Below are 21,070 nucleotides of genomic sequence, written 5' to 3' on the forward strand. Positions count from 1 at the left end.
GGTACAGTACACAGTGCTGCGCGTAGCGCGCCCCTGTGGGCGACACACACGGGTCACTGATCCACGCCACTGTGGGATACATCGGTCACTATAGACATAGAGTCACACACGTACCGCGCTCCTGTGGGTAACGTGCGAACAGCGCCCCTTGCAGCGCAGCGCGCGAAGCACAGCCCAACTACCGCGGAGCGCAGCCCAACTACCGCGGAGCACAGCCCTATTACCGCGGAGCACAGCCCAACTACCGCGGAGCACAGCCCAACTACCGCGGAGCACAGCCCTATTACCCCGGAGCCAGTCACACCTGCCCTGGCTGGGACACTGCGGTGTTCGGTGCGCGTTAAAGGGACCCTCCCACCTTCAAAAAGTTAATGAATTGCCATGAAAGTGATGTCGCTCGGTTCAGAAAGAGCAAAAACGAATATCTACCAAATTTCATCGAAAAATATTCACCGGTTTTCAAGATATTAGACTTTTACTTTTGTTTACTTTTTGGGATCTCCGCTGTTCCCAGCGACTTTATTTGAAAGTGCGGCACTTGTTGCGCGCAAAGCGACATATACCACCGCGTGCTACCAAACGCTTCGGTAAAATATTTAAAATCGTTAGATCTGCGCTGACGTCACAAATTCTAAGGAGGCATTCCAATGCATTAGCCCCTTAGAATCCGAAAACTGCAAGTTTGAAATTCCATATCTCCGAATTAAAGCATTTTTCGATGTTGTGAGTGCCCAAACTGGTATTTTCAGGCCATGACCAATTTGGCTATCTCAACTCAAAACTTATGTCAAGGTGGTATATCTCAGACACGCAACGCAACATAGCGTGCTAACAAGTAACAACACAATGTAAAATTGCCAGCAACGGCAGTCCCCACTAGGCCGGAGGGAGAGGCGTCTTCACCTGGGTTCGCGCCTCACCTGGGTCCGGGTCCACCGCTCACCTGGGTTCGCGCCTCACCTGGGTCTGGGTCCACCGCTCACCTGGGTCCGGGATCCACCGCTCACCTGGGTCCGGGATCCACCGCTCACCTGGGTCCGGGATCCACCGCTCACCTGGGTCCGGGTCCAACCCTCACCTGGGTCCGGGTCCCCCTTCACCTGGTCCGGGTCCCCCTCACCTGGGTCCGGGATCCACCGCTCACCTGGGTCCGGGTCCGTCTCGCGGTACCGCCCCCGGTAGGTGTCCGGCAGAGGCGCCACGTGCACGTGCCGCCGCCTGCCGTTGTTCTCGGGCGGCGCGGCCGGAAACAGTTTCGGACTGATGTCGGCCACACTGCCCAGGTTGCCGTGGTACGCTCTGGAGGCGGCACAGGGGACAGTTTGGAATTAATATACACTCTGAGGGCGGCACAGGGGACAGTTTGGGATTAATATACGCTCTGAAGGCGGCACAGGGTTTGGGATTAATATACGCTCTGAGGGCGGCAGAGGGGACAGTTTGGAATTAATATACGCTCTGAGGACGGCAGAGGGGACAGTTTGGGATTAATATACGCTCTGAGGGCGGCATAGGGGACAGTTTGGGATAAATATACGCTCGGAGGGCGGCATAGGGGACAGTTTGGGATAAATATACGCTCTGAGGGCGGCATAGGGGACAGTTTGGGGATTAATATACGCTCTGAGGGCGGCACAGGGGACAGTTTGGGATTAATATACGCTCTGAAGGCGGCACAGGGGACAGTTTGGGATTAATATACGCTCTGAAAGCGGCATAGGGGACAGTTTGGGACTGGTGTACGCTCTGAGGGCGGCATAGGGGACAGTTTGGGACTAGTGGTACGCTCTGAGGGCGGCACAGGGGACAGTTTGGGATTAATATAAGCTCTGAAGGTGGCACAGGGGACAGTTTGGGACTGGTGTACGCTCTGAGGGCGGCACAGGGGACAGTTTGGAATTAATATACGCTCTGAGGGCGGCACAGGGGACAGTTTGGGACTAGTGGTACGCTCTGAGGCAGTGTTCTAAAATTGGATTTTGGCTGGGTGTGCCGATGATGAAAAAAATCCTAGGATGAGAAAAAAGGAAATAAATAACCGAAGTATATTTGCAAAATGGTGCAATGCCAATTTGTATGCCAACGGATAAACCAGGATTTTATGTCAGAATCTTGACAGGGTGTGAAACAAAAGGATGTGGGTGCATCAACTGTCAAGTGACATTTAAGCTGGCTGTTGGGAATACCTGAACTCTTTTTTCAGAGATGAAGTAAAGTCGGTCATTCATATTTTAGGGATTAAAGTATTTTCCCCATTAGGTGTGATTTGCCACCAAAAAGTCTGAAAAATGGAACACTGCTCTGAGGGCGGCACAGGGGACAGTTTGGGATTAATATACGCCCTGGGGGCGGCACAGGGGAAAGTTTGGGACTAGTGGTACGCTCTGAGGGCGGCACAGGGGACAGTTTGGAATTAATATACGCCCTGGGGGTCCGCACAGGGGACAGTTTGGGATTAATATAGGCTCTGAGGGCGGCAGAGAGGACAGTTTGGGAAAAATGTACGCTTTGGGGGCGGTACAGGGGACACTTTGGGACTAATATGCCTATATTAGTCCCTGTACCCCCCCCCCCTCCGGGGAGAGGTACAAGGAACAGTTTGGGGCTGATGGGGGGGGGGGGGGTGGCACAGTAGCGGTCCAACCCCACCGTCCGGTGCGTCAGTCAGCGCTCACTGGCGGGTGGGGCACAGTCTGGGCGGCGCTCGGTCCGCACTCACCCCTCGAAGACGATGACGTCCTCCTGTCGGGTGTAGGAGCGCGCCAGCCGCAGCGCCAGGTCATTGGCCTCCGAGCTGCGCGGACGGGTCAGGTCAGAGGTCAGAGGTCAGTTCAGAGGTCAGCTCGGCGGCCGGCCGGCGCCCGTCGGTCTACGGGTCCGGGCCGGGGTCACAGAGGAGGTCAGAGGTCCCCGGGTCCGGGCAGGGGTCACAGAGGAGGTCAGAGGTCCCCGGGTCCGGGGTCACAGAGGAGGTCAGAGGTCCCCGGGTCCGGGCAGGGGTCACAGAGGAGGTCAGAGGTCCGGGCCGGGGTCACAGAGGAGGTCAGAGGTCCCCGGGCGGGGCCGTGTCATAGAGGAGGTCAGAGGTCCCCGGGTCCGGGCCGGGGTCACAGAGGAGGTCTGAGGTCCGGGCCGGGGTCACAGAGGAGGTCTGAGGTCCCCGGGCGGGGCCGGGGTCACAGAGCTGCAGGTACGCACCATTCGAACAGCACTGACAGCGGATACATGGCGGGGCCAGACGAGACAACAAACAGCCGTCACAGTGGAAATAGTCACAGACCTGTATGGTGACAAACAGGCAGCAACTGCAGGCCGGGATATCCCCCGAGTCGCTGACGATGCCCACATGAGCAGTGGTCCCTTTTGAAGCATTTGACTGGCGCCCTTCGTTGCAGTTCAGACGTGCCTTTAGTGACAGTTCATTATGTACAGGTGTGTATAACCCGAATGTGTACCCGGACCGGGCCCGTACCCGGATTATGTACCGGTGTGTATCCGGAGTGTGTATCCAGAGTGTGTATCCGGACCCGGACCCGGAGTATGTGAGTATGTACCGGTGTGTGTATCCGGAGTGTGTATCCGGACCCGGACCCGGAGTCTGTACCGGTGTGTATACCCCAAGTGTGTACCCGGATCGGGCCCGTACCCGGAGTATGTACCCGGTGTGTGTATCCGGAGTGTGTATCCGGACCGGACCCGTACCCGGAGTATGTGCCGGTGTGTGTATCCGGAGTGTGTACCCGGACCCGGACGTACCCGGTGTGTATAGTGTGTGTATCCGGACCCGGAACCGGACGTACCCGGAGTTGACCAGGTAGCAGACGCTGAGCTGTTCGGGCATCATGTCGGTGAGCTCCTTCAGGTACAGCGACAGCGCGTCGAACAGGAAGCCCTGCGCCCAGACCAGGCGCGCCATCTGCTGCTGGCCGCGCGTCACCACCAGCGGGTGGCAGTGGCCGACTGGGGGATATACAGGGGGATACTGGGCGTCAGGGGGACACTGTGGACCACCAGCGGGTGGCAGTGGCCCACTGGGGGATATACAGGGGGATACTGGGCGTCAGGGGGACACTGTGGGACCACCAGCGGGTGGCAGTGGCCCACTGGGGATAGTAGGGGGGATACTGGGCGTCAGGGGGACACTGTGGGACCACCAGCGGGTGGCGGTGGTCCACTGGGGGATATACAGGGGGATACTGGGCGTCAGGGGGACACTGTGGACCACCAGCGAGGGGGCAGTGGTCCACTGGGGGATATACAGGGGATGCTGGGCGTCAGGGGGACACTGGAACACCACCAGCGGGTGGCAGTGGCCCACTGGGGGATATACAGCGGGATACTGGGCGTCATGGGTACAATGTGGACCACCAGCGGGTGGCAGTGGCCCACTGGGGGATATACAGGGGGATACTGGGCGTCAGGGGGACACTGGACCACCAGCGGGTGGCAGTGGCCCACTGGGGGATATACAGGGGATGCTGGGCGTCAGGGGGACACTGGACCACCAGCGGGTGGCAGTGGCCCACTGGGGGATATACAGAGGGGATACTGGGCGTCAGGGGCACAATGTGGACCACCAGCGGGTGGCAGTGGCCCACTGGGGGATATACAGTGGGATACTGGGCGTCAGGGGGACACTGCCTCACCACCAGCGGGTGGCAGTGGCCCACTGGGGGATATACAGGGGGAACTGGGCGTCAGGGGGACACTGGGACCACCAGCGGGTGGCAGTGGCCCACTGGGGATCGTAGGGGGAATATTGGGCGTCAGGGACACACTCTGGGCCACCAGTGGGTGGCAGTGGACCATTGGGGGATATACAGGGGATACTGGGCGACAGGGGGACACTGTGAGACCACCAGCGGGTGGCAGTGGCCCACTGGGGATAGTAGGGGGGGACACTGGGCGTCAGGGGGACACTGGACCACCAGCGGGTGGCAGTGGCCCACTGGGGGAATATACAGGGGGATACTGGGCGTCCGGGGCACAGTGTGGACCACCAGCGGGTGGCAGTGGCCCACTGGGGGTGAGATACTGGGCGTCAGGGGGACACTGGGACCACCAGCGGGTGGCAGTGGCCCACTGGGGATAGTAAGGGTGAGATACTGGGCGTCAGGGGGACACTGAGACCACCAGCGGGTGGCAGTGGCCCACTGGGGGATATACAGGGGGATACTGGGCGTCAGGGGGACACTGGGACCACCAGCGGGTGGCAGTGACCCACTGGGGGATATACAAGGGGATACTGGGCGTCAGGGGGACACTGGACCACCAGCGGGTGGCAGTGGCCCACTGGGGGATATACAGGGGGATACTGGGCGTCAGGGGGACACTGCCTCACCACCAGCGGGTGGCAGTGGCCCACTGGGGGATATACAGGGGGATACTGGGCATCAGGGGGACACTGGGACCACCAGCGGGTGGCAGTGGCCCACTGGGGATCGTAGGGGGAATACTGGGCGTCAGGGGCACACTGTGGACCACCAGCGGGTGGCAGTGGCCCACTGGGGGATATACAGGGGGATACTGGGCGTCAGGGGGACACTGTGGGACCACCAGCGGGTGGCAGTGGACCACTGGGGGATATACAGGGGGATACTGGGCGTCAGGGGGACACTGGACCACCAGCGGGTGGCAGTGACCCACTGGGGGATATACAGGGGGATACTGGGCGTCAGGGGGACACTGGACCACCAGCGGGTGGCAGTGGACCACTGGGGGATATACAGGGGGATACTGGGCGTCATGGGGACACTGGACCACCAGCGGGTGGCAGTGGACCACTGGGGATACTAGGGGGGACACTGGGCGTCAGGGGACAGCCGGGAATATTGGGGGACACCGAGAGGACACTGGGAATACTGGAGGACACTGCAGGGGGACAGTGAGGGACACTGGGGGGCCTGGGGACACCAGAGGGGGACACCAGGGGACACCGGGGGGACACTAACCGTGTGCGGTGCTGCTGATGCAGTCCAGATACTCGGTGTTGGAGTCGTCATACATGTACTGCTTGGAGGCCCGCGTCAGACGCAGCGAGTCGCCGAAATGCAGCGGCGTGCTGCCGGGAACACACGGCACACAGGTCACAGGTCACACAGGTCATACAGGTCACATAGGTCAAACAGGGCACACACGTCACAACAAAGCAGCGTGACATACCCCGCGTTCGATGTCTCTCGGACGACGAAGATTCTACGCCGTCCGAGAGACATCGAACGCGGGGATAGTGAACGGCAGAGGATGGCGACCACAGGGGCGCAGCTGCCACCGAAGGGTCAGTCAGACAAACGGTGTTCACCACACAGGTACACACAGTCGCATACCATCCGGTGACAAACACCCACTCCCAGAAGTAGCTCTGTTTGGACCCATGTGAGCAGCGCAGGTCCTGACGAGGCACGCCGCCTCCCGCCACACTCGAGGCGATCCGACTGCTGGCGGGTACAGGTCGATCCTGGCGTGTTCTGGGGCGATCCGGCTGCTGGCGGGTACAGGTCGGGCGTGCTCCACAAACGGTGCTGCAGAGCGCGCCCTGCTGATGGTGCAGAGCGCGGCCTGCTGTCCCACCCCAGAGCCCGACACGCCTGAGCCACAGCCTGCGGTCACGTCTGAGCCGCTCTGAGCCGCGTCTGAGCCGCGTCTGAGCCGCGTCTGAGCCGCCCCGAGCCGCGTCTGAGAGTATCGGGCGGCGGCCGGCCGGACAGTCCCTTCCGAGGTATGCAATCCCACTCTCCCGAAAGACAGGAGAACGAGTGCAGCTCCCACCAGTTCCTGTAGAAAAGCAGTCGTCTAATGTCCGACCGGCATGGGCCGCAGCCCGCAGTCCAGACCCAATGTCCAGCAGACATGGACAATGGACATTGGACAGCAATGCAGGACTCATATCCGACAAACATCGCCTCTGGTAGCTCAGATAACAGCAGTTAGTTATCAGATGCTGCGTTGCGCTTGTTGTGAAGGGGAGGAATTGGTAGAACGTTCCGTCTCCAATAGCGATAAAGAAATAATGAAATAGTTCACCGTAGAAGGCTCCCGACTGTCAACAAATAATGTAAACAATCGTTCCTTCTCGCTCCTTGGAGCATTCATTACATCCCGACGGCGAGTCCACACAAGTACAGCAATAATACAGAAATAATGGCACTGCAGCGACGCTCGTCAGCCCGGCACGAGGCGCGCGCAGGGCGACCGGAGCACCTCAGCGCTCGGAGCGTCGGACCATATCCATCGCACCGCTCAGGGCGTCGAACCAGATCCATCGCACCGCTCAGGGCGTCGAACCAGATCCTTGACCACTATAAGCGTCGGACCAGATCCATTCACACACCGAGAACGTCGGACCAGATCCATTCACATACTGGGAGCGTCGGACCATATCCGTCTAGTTAATCGCTCGGGGCGTACGACCATATCCCCCTGAGCAGCAGGAGCGTCGGATCATATCCCCTGACCAGTAGGAACATCGAACCATATCCTCCTGACCAGTAGGAGCGTCGGACCATATCTGTCTAATTATTCGCTGGGGGCCTCCGACCATATCCCCCTGACCAGAAGGAGCGTCGGATCATATCCCCCTGACCAGTAGGAGCGTCGGACCATATCCGTCTAGTTTATCGCTCGGGGCGTCCGACCATATCCTCCTGACCAGTAGGAGCGTCGGATCATATCCCCCTGACCAGTACGAACACCGGACCATATACCCCTGACCAGTAGGAGCGTCGGATCATATCCCTCCCAGCGCTCAGTGCACCCAAGGACGCACAGCGCCCAGCGGTCAGGCAGGGCAGCCTGCCACGATCCCTCGGAGCTGTGTGCAGGGAGCTTAATAAAGTAATAAGGATCGCCATGAAACTGGCTGATGAAACCGTGCCGAGTTTTCCGGACAGCGTTGCGTCAGCCGCTGCCCGGATTCAGCCGCTGATCGGATTCCTATCGCGGACACTAGCGAGGGTATGCGCCGGCCGACTACCGACAGTACCGACCGCTCCCAGCCAGCCAGGGGCCGCCGACCGACAGCGGGGGGCCGCCGACCGACTGCCGACAGTACCGACCGCTCCCAGCCAGTCAGGGGACGCCGGCCGACTACCGACAGTACTGACCGCTCCCAGCCAGCCAGGGGCCGCCGACCGACAGCGGGGGCCGCCGACCGACAGCAGGGGGCCACCGACCGACTACTGACAGCGGGGGGACGCCGACCGACTACTGACAGTACCGACCGCTCCCAGCCAGTCAGGGGACGCCGACCGACAGCGGGGGCCGCCGACTGCTGACCGCTCCCAGCCAGCCAGGGACCGCCGACCGGCCACCGGCAGTACAGTACCGACCGCTCCCAGCCAGCCAGGGGCCGCTGACTGACTACTGACAGCGGGGACCGCCGACCGGCCACCGACAGGCGACAGCAGCCACGGTGTGCGCCGGCCGCTCCCAACCAGCCAGGGGCCGCTGACCGACTGCCGACAGCAGCCAGGGTGTGCGCCGGCCGCTCCCAACCAGCGGGGGTGTGCGACAGTGGGTGTCCGCCGACTCGAGCCTGCTGCCCGCGCAGTCCGGCGGGCGCAGCCTGTCCCGCCAGTCCAGCCGGCGCACCTCCCGCACCAAGGCCACGGCGCGGCATCGGTGACCGCCGCCCATCTCTGCTGTCGCCGGTGATCGCCACCGATCTCTGCTGTCGCCGGTGATCGCCGCCGATCTCTGCTGGCGCCGGTGATCGCCGCCGATCTCTGCTGTTGTCGGAACGGTCTGATGCAGCCGGTACCGCCAGCGTTCTGTGCGGTATCGGACGGCTGGTCAGACGCGGGATCAGACGGCGGGATCAGACGCGGGATCAGACGCGGGATCAGACGCGGGATCAGACGGCGGGATCAGACGCAGGATCAGACGGCGGGGTCCGACTCGCCGGTCCGTGCCGCCCCATGGTCAGACCGGCCGCAGAGGAAGTCGGCAGCCGTGGAGAAACCGTCCAGTGCAGACAGAACCCTCCATATGATCATCGATTCCCGATTGACAACGAGAGTGGCCGAGCTTGGTGCCCTGGCCAGTTCAGAGGCTGCAGAATGGCCTGGCTCCCCTATCCCCAGGGGACCGGCGACCCTGGTCTGCCCTCTGGACAGAGTACCCAGGTCAGAGTACCGCTCCCCACAGCAGCCGGTCACCAGCCCCTGAGGCCGACACGGGGAGAGCCCTGCTCCAGAAGATACCGTCGGCAGACCGGCACCGTCGGCACCGTCAATAAATACAACAAACGACGTGATTTTCAAACCGGTGCGCCGCCAGCAATCTTAAGAGCTTATTGGAGTTCTGGGTGGCTTATTTGTCTGACACCACTGATTGAAGAGTGCCTCCCCGTCAGACCAAAGGTCCCGCGATACCAACCAAAGGTCCGACCAAAGGTCCCTCCCTCAGTTTGTCTTCCCAGGCAGTCTCAGGGGGGCCGTCCACGTCCATGGATAAGCCGCAATAACGCTCCATCATACAGACGCCGACACGCCACTGTTTCATGTTAGAGCGTCCCGCCGCCGAGGTTTGTTAGTTTTATTGGTCGCAGGACGCCGGATCATCTGTAACCTGAACCCTCCCAGCACCGGCGGTATCGGCGGCGGATGGCCGGTCGGCGCGGTGACACTGTGACACTGTGAGTTGTGACACAGTGTCAGCGGTGACACTGTGACACTGTGTCAGCGGTGACTCTGCGGACGGGCGGTCGGCGCGGTGACACTGTGACACTGTGTCAGCGGTGACACTGTGACACTGCGGACGGGCGGTCGGCGCGGTGACACTGTGAGTTGTGAACTTGTGACACTGTGTCAGCGGTGACACTGCGGACGGGCGGTCGGCGCGGTGACACTGTGAGTTGTGACACTGTGTCAGCGGTGACACTGTGACACTGTATCAGCGGTGACTCTGCGCCGACAGCTCCGACCGGGTCGCTGACTCACGGCCACCGGTGATCGGGCGGCGACCGATGGCTCACTGCAGGGCCTCCCGAGGGGCGCAGCACGGTCAAAAGGTACCCGACGCACGGCGGAGGCGGAGGGGGGGGGGGAGACGCGTGTCCGGTCCGCAGGTACCCAACGCACCCCGCAGGTGCCGTCCACCCCGGAGCCGTGTGCACAGTGCACACAGTGGCCGTGCACACACAGCCACCCGCGCTCCACTTACGCAACAGCACGCGCGGCTCCTGCCGCAGCCGTCCCCCTCCCCTCCCCCTCCCTGAACCGCGGGACGGTCCAGAGGCCCGCGGTTTGCCGTCTGGCCAGATTCCGCGGGACGGCAACATCACAGGCTGGCCCCAGACTGCTGCGAGCCGCCGGTACCCTACCGCTACCCCGCCGGCACCGCGTTGGTACCCCACCGGTACCCCGTCTGTGCCCCACCGGTACCCCGCCGGTACCTTGTCTGTACCCCACCTGTACCCCGCCTGTACCCCCATCTGTACCCCACCGGTACCACGTCCGTACCCCACCGGTACCGCGTCTGTACCCCACCTGTACCCCACCGGTACCCCGCCAGTACTCCCCCGTACCCCGCCGGTACAGCCCGCCTGTACCCCACCGGTACCCCGCCGGTACCCCACCGGTACCTTGTCTGTACCCCACCTGTACCCCGCCTGTACCCCCATCTGTACCCCATCGGTACCACGTCCGTACCCCACCGGTACCGCGTCTGTACCCCACCTGTACCCACCGGTACCCCGCCAGTACTCCCCCCGTACCCCACCGGTACAGCCCGCCTGTACCCCACCGGTACCGCGCCTGTACCCCACCGGTACCGCGTCCGTCGGGGCCGTGGCCCTCTCGGCGCGGCGCGGCGCGGCGCGGGCGGCGGGCCGGCCGGTATTTCCGTCAGCACGTGCAGTGTACGGACCCTGTGACCCGGCCGTATCGAGCGTCCCGTCCCGCCGCGCCGGACCGGACCGGACCGGCCGCCGCGCCCGCGCTGCAGTTTTAATCCGTCCCGGCCACACATGCACGTATGGACGCTATCAGCCGGACAGATCACCGGTACAGGGGCGGCGCGTCTGGCGGCGGATCGCACCCCGTGGCCGGCCCGCGGAGTCTGTCAGTACCAACGGAGGCTGTTAGTATCCGCAAAGACTGTTAGTACCCACGGAGTCTGTTAGTACCCACGGAGTCTGTCAGTACCCACGGAGTCTGTCAGTATCCGCGGCCCATCCCACGTCCACCACCGTGACGTGAGCCGTGAGTCTGTGTCAGTCTGTATTGTATTGTATTGTATTGAACAATCATGAGCGATCCACATTCTGAAAGTGCGTGGCGATTACTGCTCAGAATCCGTATCCTCGGTTACTAATCTAAACATTCACAGCATTCACACATTCACTCACGTCAAAGCACGGACAGAGACACTTTCGTAGTACCACAGGTACAACTCACTGTTGGTCAGCGACGATCAGTTGATGCCCCGTCCACTATCGCGGCTTTAACAGATCGGGCAAAGGGGGCGGGAGACAGCTGCGACAGCTGAGTTGGGAGACTGTTGAGTAGAGCAGCGGCTCGATAGCCGAACCGCCGCCTACCCGTTTCCAGCCGTGGTCGCGGAAGGTGAAAGAGGTGGTCTTGCCTGGAGTGTCTCTCCCGGACAGCGCTGTTTGTGACGAACATGGTTGCCAATTCCTCGGGTTCGCCGCGCTGAATGGCTTTGTGGGCGATAACAAGGGTTTGGTAATCAGCCATATGACGCGGGGACAACCACCCGAGCTTTTTTCGCAGGTCAGAGACATGGGCAAATTTACGGCGACCGAAAATGACTCTAGCAGCGAAGTTCAAAATTTTTTGGAGACGATCGAAATTTTTTTTGGGACCCATTGCCATAAACTGAGAGGCAGTATTGGATGCGTGAGATAACGAGTGCTGTCACGAGCGTTCTAATGATGCCATCCGGGAGACTGTGGCGCGCATGGGAGAGACCGATCAACAGTCCCGTACACCGGCGGCTGAGTTCGGAGACGTGAGCGTCCCAGGATAGAGTACTGTCAAAAGTGACGCCCAGGTTCCCCACCTGCGCGCACGGCTGCAACGCTGCGTCACGGAACGATACCCTGAAATCTGGCAATTTGCGTAAATTTTGACGACTGCCGAAGACAATGAGCTGTGTTTTACTGGCATTGACCTTCAGGGCGTTAGCGCAGAACCATTCGTTGAGTGACGCGAGCGAAACCTCCATGCGCGAGATGAGAACTCCGAGGTCCCTGGCAGGACCGCTAACCAATACTTGGGTGTCGTCGGCATATTGAAAGACTACTGCATCACCCGCGTACAGCGATAAGTTGTTAGAGAAGATGGTGAAAAGTAACGGCCCTAACGCAGAGCCCTGGAAGACACCCATGGTATTAGGAAGAGGCCGAGACAGCACTCTACTTCCGGACCCATTTTTCAACGACACGCTCTGGGTGTGTCCATGAAGATAGGCGGCGAACCAGGAAATTTCGATACCGTGCAGCATAAGTTTTTGCATCAGAAGCTCGTGGTCTATCACGTCAAAACATTTACTAAGATCGAGAAGGCATAGCATTGAGATCTCACCCCTGTCGGTGGCGGCCAGGATGCGTTCAGTGACGGACAACAACGCGGTTTCAGTAGAGTGCCGGGGGCGGAAGCCGTGCTGTGAGGATGCCAGAAGGTGATTATGAGAGAGATAGATGTAGAGCTGCTGATGGACAATGCGCTCAACCACTTTCATGACTACAGGAACCAGGGAAATGGGCCGGAAGTTTGCGGGGTCTGAAGGATTGCCGGATTTGAACAGAGGGTGAACTATGGAATGTTTCCATGAATCGGGGATATCGGATTGAATTAAGCAGGTATTGATAATATGCAGGATGACACCACCAATAGCTCGGAATCCGGCTTTCAGCATGCGAACGCAGACACTGTCGGTACCGCAAGCACCCGAGCTACGCATGCTGAAAATCGTCCGCTCAAGCTCGGCAAGTGTGATTTCTCGAAGTTGAAAACTGCATGCGCCAACACGGGTAAGACGTACATTCAAATCGGTAGGTGCGTTTTGGGCTCGGATCTCGGCAGCGACACGAGGACCGACGGATACAAAGAAAGAATTTAAGTCATTGGCAGATAGGTCAGGCTGAACATCAGAACCATCCTTCTTACCGGCAACCACCGACCTGATACATTGCCAAACTTTGTTGGGGCCCCGTTCCCCGATTTCCCTCTGTAGTTCCACCCGCCGGTCGCGACGCAAAGCCGCCCGGACAGAGCGGTTAAGGTTTTTGTACTCGCTCGAGTTGCGGCCTAAATGGCGGAGCGCAGCGCGACGTTGGGACATGAGATCTCGAGTGGCGACGGAGACGGGAGGAGCAGTCGGGTTACGGATAGACACACGCTTAATTGGGGCATGTGCATCGAAAACAGGTACGAAGAAAGACAAGAAAGCATCCCACTTATCACTGACGGTTTCGGCGGAGAATACATAATCCCAGTCAACATCGAGTAAGTCATGGTGCAGTGCAGGGTGATCTAATCGCTTAAAGGAGCGAGACGAGATAACAGTGGGCTTTTGACGCAGTTTCGGCACATTCACAACGACATCGATAAATTTGTGAGGACTGAAGTGACAATATTTAACACGGGTGTCGCAAACGAGCTCACGGTTGTTAACAATACACACATCCAGGAGCGAGCCGGAGGAAAATGTTGCAGTTGTCACTAATTGATCTAATGAGTAATTTGATAGGAAGCTGCTTATGTGTTGACGCGCGCGGAAATTAGGCTCTTTCAATAAATCACAGTTGAGGTCGCCGCAGATGACAAGCGGAACACTGGGGTAATCGATTATAACTCGTTGCAGTTGGGCCTCGAGGTCCGTGAAGTCGGCAAGCAGAGCAGCCTCACTGTGTCGGGGTGGCCGATACAGGGAGCAGATGATCAGCTGCCGGCCCTGTTCAAGCTTTAGCAGCGCCCACAGTGACTCCAGGCTGCTGGCAGAGCTCCCACTGCCCGGGATCTTGAGTGCGGTTGACGTGATTTTAGCCTTGGTGATAATTGCGACACCACCGTAACCGCTACCATCTGGGCGGTCCACACGACGAAGCGTGTATCCTGGAATGACCAAGAGGCGGTTCGGGGTGGTCGAGCGCAGCCAGGTCTCAGCCAGAAGCATGACGTCGTAGTTGTAACGATTGAGCTCAAACGTCAGCTCCTGAATTTTGGGCTTCAGGCTTTGAATATTCAGGGAGCCGATGAGTAATTTGGGCGGGTCGGTCGGCCGGCTAGACTGGCGCTGAGTCTGTCGAGCGGGCCGGCCATGTGCTCCGTCCACTGGGCTGAGGGGGCGTGGCCGATTATGACGGCGGATGACATGGGCGGGAAGACTGCGCCGGATAGTCTCGGCGACTTCCCGAGCCGTGTTGTTGTTAAGCCGGTCACGCACCTCCATCAGAAATGCCAGGTCGTATGCACAGGCAGGAGCAATTTGGTCGTCCCGTCGATGGTTGATGTCAGGTGTTTGGCACTCTACACGACGAGACCCGTGAGGGGTCCCAGTGCCGGGAGCAGTCAGCTGTTCGCTGCTCCCATGTCCCCTCGCGCGCCGAGCGCGCCAGCCCGCGCGACGGCCGCGCCGAGCGGGCCGCCGGGGCAGGGGACGAGGGTCGGCCGGCATTGTTGTTAGCCGGCTACCGGCGTCCCGGGCGCCGGCCGGGACCCATAGGGCCTGGTCACCATGGCAACCGACGGCGGTTGGGAGGGGAAACTTGAGACTGTCACAGCACCTATGTCACAGTCTGTGTCAGTCTGTCACAGTCTGTGTCAGTCTGTCACAGTATGACACAGTATGCGTCACTATGTATGTCGCGGTTTGTGTCACTCTGTTACAGTCTGTGTCAGTCCCGACGGGTCAGTCGGAACCACGGCGTGGATGGCGACAGGTGTCCAGTCCAGCTGGTGTGTGTAGGTACGCCTGAGGGGCAGCACTGTGGACGAAGATCCCGCCCTGCCCCCCCCCCCCCATCCACAGTACACTGAAGTGCTAGTGAGCGCTAAATGCCCCCCCCCCCCCGGTCCCCGTTCAGCAGCCCGGCCGCCGCCGCGCCGGTTTCCGCCGCCGGGGTCCGCCGCCGGTTTCCGCCGAGGACGCCGTGGACTCACTTAGAGGCGTTCGACATGGTGGAGACGAGGGCCAATCAGGGGCCGCCGCCGCCGAGATCGGCCAATCAGGGCCCGCCGCCGCCGGGATCGGCCAATCAGGGGCCGCTGCTGTCCGACGGCCGCTGAACGAATACGACTCGTCTGCAACATGGAACGGGAAAGCACTGTCATACACCTTGTCATAGGATGCGTAACAGTTAATCTGAGCCCTGAGGGAGTAACAATCCGATAATTAGGTATGCACCAGTAGCAGTCTTTTGGGCGAAGAAGGAGAGAGCGAGAGAGAGGACCCTCATTCCTGCAAGTGCATACGTGCAGTAGCACCTTAACCCGCGCCCCGTAACAGGGGCGGTCGCAGACTTGGAGTTTGGGGGGGGCCAACTTGGCAAAGGGGCCCCTGCGCTGACCCGGGGGCCCGGTGCTAGCTCAAAGGGGCCCACGGGCGTAGTGCACGGGTACAGAAATCCAGGCCATGACCGGTGAAGCGGGGGGGGGGGGGGTAGGGAGCGGCACCCGAGCGGAGGCTCATTGCGAGCTTTAAGGGTGTACAATGTCGAAAAGGTACCGATAAGTGCATTTTGAATCATTGATATTGTCTATAATTCACGCAACTGTGAATGGACTACCTACCGCAAAAGTAAAGGCGGCTTAGGCGGCTAACTTTGCTATTTTCTAAGATCATCGTGCTAAAACTTTTGACAGTGGGTCCTCGGTATCTGTTCACTGTTCAATCATGTGTTCATGTGTTCCGTTTCATCTTCTCTCTTTTTTACTGGGCACAAATGTAAGTTTTGAAGACCATTACAGTATCAAATGCTTCGAAAGATGGATAGTGAGCAAAATATCCTAAATTTGTCGTGCTGCATGGAAAGTAGTGTTGCTGAGAAAAAGGGGGTTTTGTTCTAGACTATTGTGGATGCAGAATACATTGTCTGCACCCACTGCAGAATTGTGTTTGGTGCAACTGCGCCCACTGCACCCATGGTTCCTACACTTATGGGCCCATCGATAGCGCTTAGGCGATACCTATCGCCTAGAGGCTGCAATGGGGCCCTTAGAGTACGGTGTCAGACCCCCAGAGGCCGGCGTTGGACCCAAAGGTCAGCGAAGGGTCTCAAAGGCCCAGGTAGGACCCCAGAGGCTGATGTGGGCCTTCAGAGGCAAGTGCGTGACCCCCGAAGGTAAGGCTTGAGCCCCCCAGAGAACATAATACGGCCATCAGTGGCCGGTGTAGAGACCTCATAGGCCAGTTTGGGGCCCCTCAGAGGCTAGTGTGGGGCCTGAGGTGTCGGCATGAGACACTTAAAGACCGTTATGGGTCCTCAGAAGCCGGCATCGATCCTTCAGAAGCCAGTACGGGGCCCTCAGAGGCACATAAGGGTCAGTTTGGGTCCCAGAGACAGAAACGGGACCATCAGAGGCTGGTGTGGGACCTAGGCTGGTTTGGGCCCTTAGGGGCCAGTTTAGGGCCCTCAGAGACCAGTACAGGGCCTGCAAAAGGCAGGTTGAGACCATCAGAGACCGAATTGGGCACTCAGAGCCCAGAGGCAAATGTGGGTCCTTACAGGCCAGCTTGTCCAGAGGTTAGCGTGGTGCCCTAAAAGACCGACATGGGCCGGCGTTGGACCCCAGAGGCCAGTAGAGGGCCCTTAAAGGCCAAGATGGGCCCTCAGAGGCCGATGCGGGCCCTTACAGACCGGCATCGGGTCTTTAGAAGCTCGTGCGGGGTCCTCAGAGGCTAAGGTGGGTACTTACAGGCCAGCACGAGCTGTCAGAGGTCAGTGTGGGGCCCTAAAAGACCGGCATGGGCCGGCGTTGGACCCCAGAGGCCAACAGAAGGCCCTCAAAGGCCAAGATGGGTCTTCAGAATCCAGTGCGGGGGCCCTCAGAGGCTAATGTGGGCCCTTACAGGCCAGCATGGGGCCCTCAAAGGTCAGAATGGGACCCTAAAAGACTGGCATTTGCCGGCGTTATACCCCAGAGGCCAGTAGAGGGCCCTCAAAAGTCAAGATGGGCCCTCAGAGGCCGATGCGGGCCCTTAGAGGCCGGCATCGGGTCTTCAAAATTCAGTGCGGGGCCCATAGAGGCTAATGTGTGTCCTTACAGACCAGCATGGGGCCCTCAGAGGTCAGTGTGGGGCCCTAAAAGACTGGCATGGGCCGGCGTTGGACCCCAGAGGCCAGCGGAGGGCCCTCAAAGGCCAAGGTGGGCCCTCAGACGCCGATGCGGGCCCTGAGCGGCCGGCATTGGGTCTTCAGAATCCAGTGCGGGGGGCCCTCAGAGGCTAATGTGGGTCCTTACAGGCCAGCATGGGCCCTAAGAGGTCAGTTTTGGGCCCTAAAAGGCCGGCAAGGGCCGGCATTGGACCCCAGAGACCAGCGGAGGGCCCTCAAAGGCCAAGATGGGCCCCCAGAGGCCGATGCGGGCTCTTAGAGACCAACATCGGGTCTTCAGAATCCAGTGCGGGGCCCTCAGAGACACTTAAAGGCTGGTCTTGGGACTCGAGAGACAGAAATGAGGCCATCAGAGGCCGGAATGAGGCTCTCAGATGCCGGTTGGGCCCCTGAGACCGGTTTAGGGGCACTCAAAGGCCAGTGGAGGGCCCTCAGAGGTCAATTTGGGTCCTCAGCGGTCAATGTGGACGCTTGACCGCCACTGAAGGGCCCTCCGACGTCAGTGTAAGACCCTCAAAGACTGGTATGGGAGCTGTTAATAGCTGGCGTGGGTTTCTCGAGCCTCGTGACAATCGAATACGGGCCAGGGCCCCATACGGCCATGGGGGCCCAACGGTTGTTTGGGGGGGGCCAAATGATATGATGGCCCCCCCTGATTTGCCTTTGGGGGGGGCCATGGCCCTGATGGCCCCCCCCCCCTGCGACCGCCACTGCCCCGTAAGGCTATCGGCGCACCCTAGCATCCGTAGGGGGAGAGGCATTTCGTCCCCCTCCCAAGATCTCGGAAATTTACCGGCCGATTTTCAAAATCCAAACGGCGTTGGGTAGCCCTACCACGGAAATACCTTGTGCCCCAATTTCATTGACCTAGGTCCAGCCGATGACGTCACAGGTCAGGTCAAAGGTCGAATTTTCACCGTTTACAGGCATTTCAAGAAATGTGTTGTAAAAGCGAGTAAAAGGCATGTTATTGAAAATCATCGACGGAGGAATCGTTCGCAAAATACATATTTTGCTATTTCATGTCACTGATACCAGGTCAGGTCACAGAGGTCAGGTCACTGAGGGTCACAATACGAAAGTGTCGTGTGATTCATGTTTTATGGTCAATTTTACATGAAAAATGCGATTATGTGGGTCAGGCAACCTTTGGGGCCAGTTTAGCTTAGGTTATGCTCTGGTGACGTTCAGGTCAAGGTCAGGTCAAATAAGAGCAAATTTCAAAATTGATATTTTTGCATAAACTGGGCATTGATTGGATGTAGCTTGTCACGGGGAGTCTAATAGTGGTCTTTATTTTGCGCTACGTGGTCTAAACTTGCTAAAAATTGAGTTGGAAAATTTGACCCAATCAATTTTGAAGTCTTTTCGCTATAACTTGGCGAAAAAGGGGTTTAAATCTCAAATTTGGCATGTGGATAGACGGTGGTAGGGACTATCACACATATTCCGTTTTTTTTCGAAATGCAAAAAAAAACTTTGGGAGCTTTTGGCTATTATAGGTAGGGGAGGACCGTACAAGAGTACGCACCTAATGCATTTTGTCGTCTCACGCCGTTCGGTTTTGGTTTACGGCTACGATCAGTATATTCCGATAAAGCCTGATCATTTGTCCACAGACTGTCATGACCACAGCGGCCTACGTCCAATTTAAAGCGTGACCGTAAGCAATTTTCTAACACCCTGCATTTGCGTACTCTTGCCCGATAGGTAGTACAAGAGTACGCACTTCGTGCGGGTGGAGTACACACTACGTGTATGCATTCCTACTCGCTGGAATCAATGCATTCATGCAAGTAATTAAACTATTGTTATATTTATTGCTGCAGCCACTAAAACGGTCACTCTTAACAGAGTCGAGGCGCCCCGCTGTGGCCGTGCAAATGCCCCCTGGTCTACCAGAAACAGTGATGCTCTTCGTGGTTTCCCCAACTGCTCGGCGTCCCCCCCGAGTGTCATCCACCTTGTTGGCCAATCCCGTGAATCTGCTGAGGGGTTGCGCGCCTGATGTACTAAGTTGATTAATGCAACACAACCACGCACTCGGAAAACTGCGTACTCTTGTCCGCCACGGCAATGCGTACTCATGGCCGACACATACGGTAGACACAAAGCGGGCTGAGAGCTGGCGCCATAGTCGTCGCGTAAACAATTGGGACTTGACACACACACCAGATTCCCCGTGGTATCTTGATAGGAAAAAAATGAAAATTATATTGCCGCTCCCTGAGGAAGGTCACACCTTTTCCTGCACCCCAAAAAGTCTAAAAGCGATGTGAAAAACACGTCTAAGCCTCTAAAAAAGACAAGTGAACCCGTAGCGCGCCCACCTTCCACCATCCATCGAAGCCGCGTGAGAGACAGCTTCCTTAGGACTCGAGATGACGCTGATGAGGCGTTGCTAAGCAACCGAAACAGCTGCTGCGTACTCTTGTCGCCTGCGTCCTCTTACCCGCCCTTACCCTATATCCAAAAAATTAGTTTTTGATTTTTTTTGGGGGGGGGGGGTCAAAACAAAAAAATCCAAAGGAAGCTTTTTTATATCCCTGTTAAATCTACACCTTTTATGTCTTGAACATTTTTCTCATCTTCAAAGCTGAAGGCCTGACAGCTCTTCCCGCGAAACCTTTTTGGGTCGAAAATGACACAGCATGACGTCATTCTGACGTTATTTGCAGCCAACCTATTATAGTCAATTACGGGGTAGCAGGGATGGGGCTACAAAAAAAGACCGACCGCATGTCAATCGGCCCAGCGCTTTGGCAAGTCCTGGTATAGTCCAGTTCGGACTGGGGTGGAGGTCACAGAGTCCTCCTCCTCCATCGTCATCGTCCTCCTCTCCTGTTCTCGTTATCTGCGAACTGCTGGCGGCCGGGGTAGATCGGCCGGTGCGCCACAGTTTCCAGACCGGCCGGGCCCGCTGACCTTTCGGCGGCGCGGCTCACCGCCACAGAGAGCGGCGCACGTGTCCCGGCGCCGGCCGGAGGCCACTCGTGGGAGCGGCTGGTCGATGGCGGCGCCGTGTCTGACAGCCTGACCGCGTCTCCCGCCGTGTCTGACCAGTGGCCGTGTCTCCCGCCGTGTCTGACCAGTGGCCGTGTCTCCCGCCGTGTCTGACAGTCTGACCGTGTCTCCCGTCGTGTCTGACGGCCTGACCGTGTCTCCCGCCGTGTCTGACAGTCTGACCGTGTCTCCCGTCGTGTCTGACGGCCTGACCGTGTCTCCCGCCGTGTCTGACAGTCTGACCGTGTCTCCCGCCGTGTCTGACAGTCTGACCGCGTCTCCCGCCGTGTCTGACAGCCTGACCGTGTCTCCCGCCGTGTCTGACACTGTGACCGTGTCTCCCGCCGTGTCTGACAGCCTGACCGTGTCTCCCGCCGTGTCTGACAGTCTGACCGTGTCTCCCGCCGTGTCTGACAGTCTGACCGTGTCTCCCGTCGTGTCTGACGGCCTGACCGTGTCTCCCGCCGTGTCTGACAGTCTGACCGTGTCTCCCGCCGTGTCTGACAGTCTGGCCGTGTCTCCCGCCGTGTCTGACCAGTGACCGTGTCTCCCGCCGTGTCTGACAGCCTGACCGTGTCTCCCGCCGTGTCTGACCAGTGATCGTGTCTCCCGCCGTGTCACGGAGTCCGTTGGGACCCCAGCACCCGTTCGGCCCCGGATCAATCCAGAGCTTCGCGAGAAATAAAAATGAGCGTGTTCTCCGACGCCCGTGACGAGAGGAACCTGACGATACCCGATTTCAAGGTCCTAGGTTATTGGTTAAACTTT

The 21,070-nt window shown here is 58.9% G+C and overlaps 2 protein-coding genes across 2 annotated transcripts in view; one reads left to right on the forward strand and one right to left on the reverse strand.

Moving 5' to 3' along the window:
- The window catches only part of LOC122368612 (5-phosphohydroxy-L-lysine phospho-lyase-like), a 71,956-nt gene that overhangs the window by 38,090 nt on the left and 12,796 nt on the right, over window positions 1–21,070 (reverse strand). The window contains exons 2-6 of the mRNA XM_043342736.1: window positions 15,126–15,266; window positions 5,952–6,061; window positions 3,801–3,960; window positions 2,720–2,794; window positions 1,145–1,299 (exon numbers count right to left, since the gene is read on the reverse strand). Coding sequence (XP_043198671.1) covers window positions 1,145–1,299; window positions 2,720–2,794; window positions 3,801–3,960; window positions 5,952–6,061; window positions 15,126–15,142 — 517 coding nt within the window. The 5' untranslated portion in view covers window positions 15,143–15,266. The remainder of the gene's footprint in view (window positions 1–1,144; window positions 1,300–2,719; window positions 2,795–3,800; window positions 3,961–5,951; window positions 6,062–15,125; window positions 15,267–21,070) is intronic.
- LOC122368614 (serine-rich adhesin for platelets-like) lies at window positions 19,386–20,843 on the forward strand. Its single transcript, XM_043342748.1, has 2 exons — window positions 19,386–19,401; window positions 20,392–20,843. Exons 1-2 carry the CDS (start codon window positions 19,386–19,388, stop codon window positions 20,841–20,843), a joined length of 468 nt encoding a protein of 155 aa, XP_043198683.1.

Source organism: Amphibalanus amphitrite, unplaced genomic scaffold, assembly GCF_019059575.1.
Source record: "Amphibalanus amphitrite isolate SeventyFive unplaced genomic scaffold, NRLGWU_Aamphi_draft 000961F_arrow, whole genome shotgun sequence".
In the NCBI taxonomy this organism is placed as follows: domain Eukaryota; kingdom Metazoa; phylum Arthropoda; class Thecostraca; order Balanomorpha; family Balanidae; genus Amphibalanus; species Amphibalanus amphitrite.